At 33.8% G+C, this 11,307-nt stretch overlaps 1 protein-coding gene across 1 annotated transcript; it reads right to left on the minus strand.

Moving 5' to 3' along the window:
• Positions 1-976: 976 nt before the first annotated feature.
• Positions 977-8,227, minus strand: LOC134718099 (O-acyltransferase like protein-like). Its single transcript, XM_063580592.1, has 5 exons — positions 7,742-8,227; positions 4,537-4,724; positions 3,593-3,671; positions 2,453-2,546; positions 977-1,175 (listed from the first exon to the last, which is right to left on the minus strand). The coding sequence occupies exons 1-5, from the start codon at positions 8,145-8,147 to the stop codon at positions 977-979; spliced, it is 966 nt and encodes a 321-aa protein (XP_063436662.1). The 5' UTR covers positions 8,148-8,227.
• Positions 8,228-11,307: the final 3,080 nt, after the last annotated feature.

Here is an 11,307-nt window from a genome sequence, read left to right on the forward strand (position 1 = left end):
AAATAACTTTTTTAACTTTTGCATTTGCGCATTTACCTGTTCCTATTCTGCCATGTTCTAATGTATAAGAGTTCTCGCAAATTGGTATATCTGATTACCATATAATGACAACAACAAAATGAAAATAAAAATCTTTATACGGACTTCTACGGGGCGCCGAATGGGACTCTTGTAGTTTTGTACAAAATTCAATTCTGTCATAACAAAATCATTTTTGTCTTACAAAACTATGTGATACAGACTTGGTTTATGAGAACTTTAATTTTGTGATGACAAAATTCATTTTTGTAGACAAAATTCATTTTGTCATGACAAAAGTCATTTTTGTCCATGACAAAAGTCAATTATGTCAAAAAGGTATGCAAATATAAACTTATTTGCATACAAAATTGACTTTCGTTACCTGATATGGAAATTAAAACACAAAAGTCAATTGTGTGAGACAAGATTCAATTTTGTGAGACAAAATTGACTTTTGTGAGACATAATTGACTTTTGTGAGACAAAAAACGAATTTTTGTGTAACGAAAGTCAATTTTGTGTAACAAAAGTCAATTTGATTATGGACTTTCCAAATTGATTTTCCTCTGAGTTCAGTATTTTTGTGATTTTACTTTTTGGTATGCAAACTAGTTCACAGAATCCAAACTAAACTAATTTGCATACAAAATTGACTTTTGTCGCACAATTTTCAAATTAGGTAACTAAAGTCAAGTATGTGTAACAAAAATGAATTTTGTCATGACAAAAGTGACTGTCGTCCACTGAAAGATAATTTTGTATGACAAAATTTTTAATTTGTAGAATGCTACAAATTTTGTTAAACTGAACTCATTTTTGTTGAACAAATGTCACTTTTGTCCGAACAAAATTGAATTTCGAGTACAAAACCACAAGAGTACCATTCGGCGCCCCGTAACTTCGTCCTTTTTCACAGTTAACACATGACTTATAATATAGTAAAGAACCTTATAATTTATTTTGTAATACCGGGCTGATATTCTTTGATCCGTGATTTTGTGTTTTCAATCAATTGCTGTTTTTCACTTGCTTCGATTGCGATCTCCTCACTTGAGGTGATTTCTTCTATCCGTCGCCATTTTGGCCATTGTATAACAATGAGGTCATATCCGGTGCCGAATAGCATGGCGGCGATAAATAGTCCAATAACTACCCTGTAAAACATTTGTCTCAATTATCAAAAGATCAATGTACAAACTTCAAATGAATCTTAATTAAAATTCGAAATACTTTGGTCGTTCCTAAAATATAGAAAGGAACCTCTTTAAGGTCAACAAATAATCAGTCTTGGTCCCTCTTTATTTTAATTGGAAGTTTTATCTTTTTGGGTTCTTGTGTAATATGAGGGTTTTTTTTCTGCGAATACTAGTTTGCGTAAATAAGTATATGGATTTTGTCAAAGTCTTGTTTGAAAGCTCTTTTTCGTGATTTTAATTATTTATACAATTAATATCAGTTGTTACATTACAATACAACAAGAATGTGTCCACAGTACACGGATGCCCCACTCGCACTATCATTTTCTATGTTTACTGGACCGTGAAATTGGAATAAATTCTCTAATTTGGCATTAACATAAGAATGATATTATCAAAGAGAACATGTATACTAAGTTTCTAGTTGATTGGACTTCTACTTTATCAAAAACTACCTTGACCAAAAACTTTAACCTGAAATTTGCACTATCTTTTTCTATGTTCAGTGAACCGTAAAATTGGGGTCAAAACTCTAATTTGGCATTAAAATTAGAAAGATCATATCATAGGGCACATGTATACTAAGTTTCAAGTTGATTGGACTTCAACTTCATCAACAACTACCTTGACCAAAAACTTTAACCTGAAGTGTAACAGACGGACGAACGAACAGACGGACGGACGGACGGACAAACGACCGGACGAACGACCGGACGAACGAACGGACGCACAGAGCAGAAAACATAATGCCCCTCTACTATCGTTGGTGGGGCATAAAAACAATAAAGTAGACCGCTTTTAGGGGGGAAACAACACATACTGCTCCGAGGTAAAGTCAATGCATTGAAATTAAATGTCACAATTCAAATGAACCATATAATATATACCATTTATGACTTTGTCTAATTTGAGCTGAAAGCTACACTCTCCCGTTAATAAAGATGACATAAGCTTTGAAAAGTTTGTTGAACAGTTGTTGTTCATGCGTTAGATGTGTTTTAATTTTTGATTTTGCCATTTGATTAAGGACTTTCCGTTTTGAATTTCCGCGGAGTTCAGTATTTTTGAGATTTTACTTTTTGTTCTGTTGGAGCCTTTTGGTTTAAACTCGATGATGTTTTCTGACATGGATCTGTATTTTTATTTCTTTGACATTCATCGTTACTAAGGAACATTATTTTAAAGTTTCTGTCATGCTGAGTCATATTCTAATATAATTTTAGATTAAAACTTACAGTACTATTTCAGCTCTTGTATCGTATGGTATATCTGTTTCTACGCAGGTCTGTATACTGGCTGTCAATTCGGTTGATACATTCTCATATAAAACTGAATAAGACGATATATTTGTACAGCTTCGTTTTCATATAGTAATACTTATGGTTATTTTTCAACTAACCGTCAGAAATGAAGTTTTCAATCGCCAATGCTTTGGAATAATTTCTTGTCATACTGATGTAAACCTATTTATCAGGTATTGATACAATACGAATTTGTGTGTAATATGAAATACAAAGTTCCAGCAGAATACTACAGTGAAACCTGTTTACACCGAAACTCATCAGGATTTAGGATTTTGTTCGGTTTTGGCCGATGTTCGGTTTCATCAGGTTCACAACGCACATAATTTGATATGACAGTGCTTACGAACATATTTGGTTTATACAGGTTTTCGGTTTATACAGGATTCGGTTTAGTCAGGTTTCACTGTATAAGGTCAAAACCACAAAATCTAGTATCCTCGAAAACTATATTAGGTTCAGTACAAAAGAAAGGAATATGGCAGTTGTATTTCCATTCGTTGATGTGTTTGAGCTTTTGATTTGCCACTTGATAAGAAACTTTCCATTTCCAATTTTCCTCGGAGTTTGGTATTTTTAATATTTTTATTATGTTTTTTTTTAGTAAAAGTTGTTAACTAGCGTCTTTGAGAACACCCAAAATATTGAGGTGAAATATAAACTGCTAGCTGACCAATAAATGTCTGATTAGTAGAAGATATGTCGTCGTTTGTTTTTAGAAAGGGGAGTTGTCGCTCGCTGGTCGAATAATGAGTTCGGATTCTCCGTTTTGATATATTTAACTCTTTTTTAATAATAACAAATACAATGTATATGAGATAATAAGTGTTTCCAAACAATCAAAATAAGAAGGCGAATATAAAAAAGAAGATGTGGTATGATTGCCAATCAGACAACTATCCACAAAAGACCAAAAAGACACAGACATTAACAACTATAGGTCACCGAAGTAAGTTTTCGTGTATGACTTAAGACATGCATGTGTAAAAAAAATATTTTGTGGTGCCCTTATTTAAAAGAATGTTTATTCAAAGTTGATAAGATGTTAATTTATTGGTGATTATAGAGTCTTACATTTACGAAGCAGATTTTGTACGTCCTGCTTAGAACAACTGTCAGGCACGCACACACCAATAGTAACAGTCGGATTGCCCTGAAAGAATATGTAAAAGGTTAGAACACCTGCCAGACACACACACCAATAGTAACAGAAAGAATATGTAAAAGGTTAGAACGCCTGCCAGGCACACACACACCAATAGTAACAGTCGGATTGCCCTGAAAGAATATGTAAAAGGTTAGAACACCTGCCAGGCACACACACCAATAGCAACAGTCGGATTGCCCTGAAAGAATATGTAAAAGGTTAGAACACCTGCCAGGCACACACACCAATAGCAACAGTCGGATTGCCCTGAAAGAATATGTAAAAGGTTCGAACACCTGCCAGGCACACACACACCAATAGTAACAGTTGCTTGCAGTTGATCTGTTCAATAGTTGTTATATACCTGTACACATCAGCTTCATTCTGATTTTTTTAAAAGCTACTGCACTGACTGTATTGTTCCGACTTTTCAGACGATGTTAAGACCAAAATGGTCATGCAAGGCTAAAATAGTTATCAAAGGTACCAGGATTATAATGTAATACGCCAGACGCGCGTTTCGTCTACATAAGACTTATCAGTGACGCTCATATCAAAACAGTTAAAATGCCGAACAAGTACAAAGTTGAAGAGCATTGAGGACCCAAAAAGTTTTAAAACTTCATTTACTATAGTGAACCCCATATGCTGTTTCTTCTTACAGAGAGCCTTAATGTAAATTGCTTCACGGTAGTATGTTATTCTGTATTCGATTTATGCATCAACGAAATTTATACTTACGAGTATTATATTTCCGAGAAGTCCCGGTAGTGGAGCACGTGCTTTGCAGTATTGATACTTATCTGTATTATATCCTTTCAGTGGAACATTTGCATTTTTACTTATACGGGTATTATATTTTGTTACTTACGGGTATTATATTATTGAGAGGCCCCTTCAGTGGAACACGTGCTTTGCAGTATTGTGCATCAAATCTGTACTTGATGCCGCTAACATTGGTGGCAACATCCTGTATAGCTAGACACTCATCAAAATCTCCGAACCAGACGATTCCTCCGCCAAGAATGTTTGCTGGCGGTTTGCCGGCTGCATCTATCACTAAAAGTATATAATTCATCAAATTTATTAAACCAAACTATTCCTCCACCAAAGTTGTTTGCTGGCGGGTTACCTACTGCATCTATCACTAAAAGTATAAAAGTCAACATTTTAAGCCAAACTATTCCTCCGCCAAGAATATTTGCTGACGGTTTACCAAATAAGACTTTCTTTCGCCAAGGATGATTGATCGGGGTTTATCACGATCAATGCTTTTGAATTGGGACATATGTTTGGATTCCACCTTAATCCTGGGTAAGAATTTCACACAACCACCACTACACACACATTTTCAAAAATCACCCGTATCCGCCCCTGCATGTGCTCAAAACTTCCAGCTTGAAAATGTGTTTCAAAATATAGAGTTCTCGAAAGGTGCAACTGTTGGTCCAAAGGTTTTCACTACAAAATTTGATAGAAAACCGATACATTATTGGTAGTTTGCAATAGAAATATTAGTGAGAAAAGAATAATGTGGATAACTCATACATTGTGATGGGTAAAATGATTTCGTACTTTATTTGGCTTTATTTTTTTTGGATTCGAGCGTCACTGATGAGTCTTTTGTAGACGAAACGCGCGTCTGGCGTATATATTAAATTTAGTCCTGGTATCTATGCTGAGTTTATTTACAACCACTGGGTCGATGCCACTGCTGGTGGAGATTTATTTCCCCGAGGGTATCACAAGCCCAGTAGTCAGCACCTTTTGTGCTGACATGATTTTTTTTGGATTCGAGCGTCACGCGCGTCTGGCGTATATATAAAATTTAGTCCTGGTTTCTATGATGAGTTCATTTATATTGGACAGTATTTACCAATGGAAGACAGAAATTATTTGATGTGCATCTCAACCTCAAACTTCAATGAGTCTTAAAAGTTTAGACATGAAACATTTTTTGTACATATACACCAGGGTCTAGGTTGGGAGGGGGTACTTCATTCCTGTATTCTTTAAACTTTTAAGTTATTCTTTACTTTTTATCATCTTATTATTCTCTTTATCTTTTAGTCTTTTTTTTCTATTCTCTATGCAAAAACGATTGTTCTAAATATATGCATGGGGATGACTATGTTGATTAAAGTGTTTGACCTTGAACTTCAATGTAAGGGTTTCTAGCATGCATTGCTAGTAGTGTTGAGTTTTCATGTCAAATTTCATTGTCACAAACTACAAGGGTTTTGAAATTAGAGATTGAAAATGATTTGTGATAGAAAGATCCACGGACGCACGGACGGATAAGTTTATTGCTAAATGCTTGGCTCAAATCGATGTAACTTAAATCTACGTTGTAACAGTTGCGCAGCACATCAACCAATTGTATACTACAGTGTGTTTAATTTTGTCATCTATAATTTCTTTTTTTAACAGCGGTTGAATTCGTTAATTGGAAGGATATAATCGAAGCTTTTTTGGACTAGTAAAAAGAATATCACATGGCCAGCATACACTATGTACGTCATATTATAATAATGCAGGATAATCTATAAAGATAAGTAATTCATGAACAGAATGGTCAAAGTGCACATGCACATTAATTAATCAACAATAAGCTAGGTGTTTAGTGCAAAATTTAAAGTAAATAATTATTATCAATTGTTTACATTCATTCAGATTATCATTTTGATTTCTGAAGTAAATATTTATTAGATATTATATTATTATAATTATAACTATAGTCTATAATATTTTGTATATATATAAAGATGGTTTTATATTCTTTTTTATATAAATAATTGTTAAAGACGTTCTCAAAGCTACACACGTGGTTGTTTTTTTATTCAAACAGCTGTTTCCTTTAATTGTTGCTGTGATGTTGTGATGCGAAATACTTAATATTGATTGAAAGGGAATGTAGGGTCAGAAGGTAGGCCAAATTACCTATGGTCACCTGGTCATTTCTAGGGGTAAACATTTGACTGGCCTTTGAAGGTCACAATTGTGACCTTTATATCGCAAGGTCGTCTGTCTACATTCCATCTTTTTCCAGCTAACGCAGGTCAGTTTTGATCATGTCAGCTTCGGTAGTTAAACATGACTAGAGACCAACCAACAATTGTGAAAATTAAGATCTTGAAAGAAACTTCAAATTTCTCGAGTAAAGCAAATTCTGAGATGATGTTTGCTACTTTAAAGTCACTTCTGATCAAAATGCGCATCACGTTTCTACATATCAATACATCCCTGACTTTCAAATGCTTGAGCGTATCTTATCAAAGTAAACACAGTTAGACCTACTCGACAACTGGAAATGGTAAAGTGTTAAGTTCGTGTTAAACTTCCAAAAAATACACTATCCACACTAATATGTGTCCACACTTGTATTTTCCTAAACCAAAATGGAAGTTTCATCGCACAACATTCCAAGTCATAAACCATGTCAGGTGTTAGCTTGTATGATCTTAATATATTTGTTCTTTGACAGAAATAAAACTGTTGAAAGACATATACGGTTCCAATTATTGGTTATCATACAATTCATTTTCTAAATGATCGCCACAATATGAAGCAATTTTGCACTCAATCGCTAATATAATTTAACTTACTAGAAGCTAATATTTTACAGTACAAATATGCAGAAACCTACTCAGTGAACATAAAAATTGGTACTTATATGGTTCCAAATTAGGGAAAGGTCATTTAACCTCAATTAGGCGGTGGTAGCGGGGATGGGGAGGGTTGTGTGTGTAATGTTGTTTTCTTTTCAATAAAAATATTTTGTTCCCCAATTTGATGTATTAAATTTTGGTAAAGCAGGAGACAAACAAAAGTATTCTGAATCCATACTTTAATAAAGTGTAAAATATTGAAAAATAATTGAGAATAGCGTTGGAAAATGCAAAAACTAAAAACTTTCGTTTTGTGCGAAAAATATTTTGGGACTCTGACATAAAGCCCTACCCTACCCCCTTTTGAAGTTAAATGGTTGCTCCCTTATAAAACAAGAAAAAAAGTTATTATTATAGAAAGAGAAAATAAAATATAATATTATTTATCATATAATGACAGTTTCTTACTTCTTACAGCCCAGACGTCCTGTCTTGCAAGTCCTTGTTTCAATGCTTCCGAATGGTTGGCACATAGTTCGGATATTGGAAATCTCTTCGGTTTTGGTTTCTTTGTGGTAGGCTTAGTAGTAGGAATGGTTGTTACGGGTAATTCTGTCACGTTGTCCGCCATTACAGCGGGAATGTTTTCATTCCTAAATTCCTCCCATGGTTCGGTTTGCAACGTACGGAACATTCCGTTTATATTCGCCGCGTTTTCAACGAGTTTTGCTATTTTCGCATATTCCTTTGGTGAAGAATTAATGTATCTGACCAATCGACGCGTTTCAATGACATCTTGGATATCGTCTGCGTCACCGAGTTGAACGGTTCTTGCCAGTAAAGAAATGGTCACTATAATAATAATCCCATGCATGTCCCTGTCTGACGGGGTATGTCCTAGTTATGAAACAAACAAGTGTGTATCAGTACTATCGCTTATTATATAAATAACTTATTTTGATAAGAATTGTTATCATATTCAGCTGATTTTCACTAAAAACCTCGATTTCGTTTGACACTGATCACGAGACGGAACGAGTCCAAGGTATCAGGAATGCACATTTTTAATATTTTATCTTTTTTTCATAATGGTGCTCTTTATGATATATACCTTATTTAGTGAACATAATATATTATATTAAAATGATTGATTGGTGATTGATAAGTGTTAGAAAATACACATATGATTTTAAAAAAAGAAGGAGATTTAGCATTACAAATGAGAGAACTATTCACCAATGTATACATGATTTAAAGTATTTTACATAAAAGGTCACAGTACGGCCTTCAACAATGAGCAAAGCCCATACCACATAGTCAGCTAGCCTTTTTCAACTGATTTTTATAGTTTGTTCTTATACTAAGTGTACTGTGTACCATTTTCAATTTTATTGTTTGTACTACTTCTTAATAGTGACCATGGTATTGAAAATACATAGACGTATCCCACTATATAAATGTCATAGTAGCAAGTTTCGTTGAATGTCAGAATACGTTTTTGAGACGCAACGGGTGCGCTTTATACGTTCACGGAACGCTGAAAATACGTCAGGCGTATGTTACAAACACGCCCCGCATACGTCAAAGTATAGTGTTAGTAAAAGTCGAACGATCTTGAGGCGTACACAACTTGCCCTAATCGTGTCTGTATCTGTAGCGTATCTGTAGCGTTTATCAACGCGCTTGTAACGTATGTATTAAGTGCGTGCAGAGAAACACGCTTGAAAAACGCTCTCTAGAGCGAGAAGACAATTTTTATGCTGCATTGGACCATATGGGTCTAACAATTTTTTAATGGATTTGACAAACCTAATTTGCGAAGAAAATTATTTACATTGAAAGAAAAATCGTCCCGAGTCGATCTGAAAGAGAATCTACGTTGAAAGGGAAATAACTCTAGAAGAAAAATGGGTGGAAACGTGCGAAAATTATGTTTGTGATTTATGTTAAATACCTCGCCGTACTAGCAAGTGATTTGATGTCTCTGTGTAACAATATTTAGGTCTTTCCACTTTTCTACTGAAAGACCAATTGTATTTGTTCTGATTATTTTTCTTTCTTCTTCCGCCAAATTTGTTACGTGAATTGTAATGTGGTGTCACAATTGTTTGCATATGATATTGAACAGTTATTGCAATTTTGAGACTGACCATGTTAGTTCGAAGAGATTTTTTTGTAAGAGTTATCTCCCAAAAACACTGTTTTTTATGTTAAGAAATCTCCTCTATAACCTTAAAAACAAATGTATTTTACCAAATTGCTCGCTATATACTTGTCAACGTATATTTGTTCCGCCTAACAGAAGTTTCAATGGAAACTTTGTTATAAACATTATCATAATATCTATTCCTGTTGGAACACATATTCTATACCATTTATTCCGTTAGGAACATATACTGTAATATTTATTCCTGTGGAAATAATATTCCAGAATATATGATCCTTTTGGAACTGATGTTATGAAGGAACTTCTATTCCGTGACATACTCAGTATTTTTTGTCCAATTGTGACGAAATTGAAGCGATATGAAAACTCCATATGAGACATATTTTGTCAAAGGCATTTGAAATAATTCATTGCTCCTTGATCTCCTCTGTCACTTTTAAAATGATATAATTTAATTTTGGATGTAACGCATCTTCTGATTGGCTGACGTTATTTTGGTATGAGCCCATAGACATGATTTAGTCATGTGATTGTGACGTTATCAACGTTTTTTTTTATGGTTTTCTACGGTTTAAAATGGAATTTAGAATTAAATTATATGATATGACTGTAATATTTTTTCTGTCTATTGAAATAACATAAAAAATGTGGTGTGCACTGATAAATAACCCGCTACGCGCGTTATTCAGTGTGCACCAAATTTTTAATGTTTAATAGACAGAAAAAAATATTACAGTCATTCCTTAATTGGACATGGAATTTTCAATTCAATATTAATTTACTATTACTCCAACTTGGGACATGAGAAAGCCATAGGGTATTTTTCTAACTGTTGGTTGACAAGTGACCTTGAAAAATATCAACTGGAAGTGACCTAAGTAAACAGGAAGTAGCTATGTCTGCACTTATCTCATTGAAACTATATATTTTTAAAATATGCATACATAAACCTAACATTTGAGACCGGAAGTGGATTTCACTAAACCGGAAGTACCTATATCCCTAATATATATAGAAACACTATATTTTTGAAATCGGTGTAAATAAAGCTATCATGTAGAGACCATAAATGACGTTTTTTAAAGTTGATAATCATCGCCATTATTTGAGGCAAAAACATATAGAAACATTTATTTATTGTTTCAGTATGAACAAACGTAATACTATGCTTGCACGACAAAAGTAACTTTAAGTTAACAGAAAGTAGTTTCTCATCAATATTCTAATATGACGTGCTTCTTTCGCTTTGTAAACAACACTGTGATAAAATTCTCGATATATCTATACTTAGCGCAGACTCCGTGGTGTACATAATAATGGCTGTTACAATATACTTCCCACGTAAATCCACATGTATTGAAACCTATTTGCAAACCCTTTGTCGATTTAATTGTTTTAAAAATTGCAATTCAGAAAAGACAAAATCATTTTTATTCTTATTCGGATGCATAATAAAAAGAAGTAATGCATAAGAGCTCGGAGAAACCAACAAAATAAAATTTAAATAAAATTCCGCGAAAGTCTATTAATGTTTTTGGCGCATTTAAGTCATTTCAAAACATGACGTCATACAAATGAAAACTCTATAGAGTTGAACGTTTTCTGTTACGTTAACTATTGACATGTCGTTTACAATTGTATTAAAATTGATTATCAAGGTAGGTTATGTTTGATTTTCTATTCTATTACATTATTCGCATATGTACTAATTTCAGCAAGTCAACATGGCGGCTCATTGGTTACGAAATGTCAACTTTGGATTTGACGGTAGCTCACGGGAAAAAACATATAAATCAACATGGTTTTGAGAATAAAACATTTTTTTTTCAGCGGTTGTTCACGAAATAATCCGTGCAAGCTACGGATC

The sequence above is a fragment of the Mytilus trossulus genome, chromosome 5, assembly GCF_036588685.1.
Source record: "Mytilus trossulus isolate FHL-02 chromosome 5, PNRI_Mtr1.1.1.hap1, whole genome shotgun sequence".
Taxonomy (NCBI): Eukaryota; Metazoa; Mollusca; class Bivalvia; order Mytilida; family Mytilidae; genus Mytilus; species Mytilus trossulus.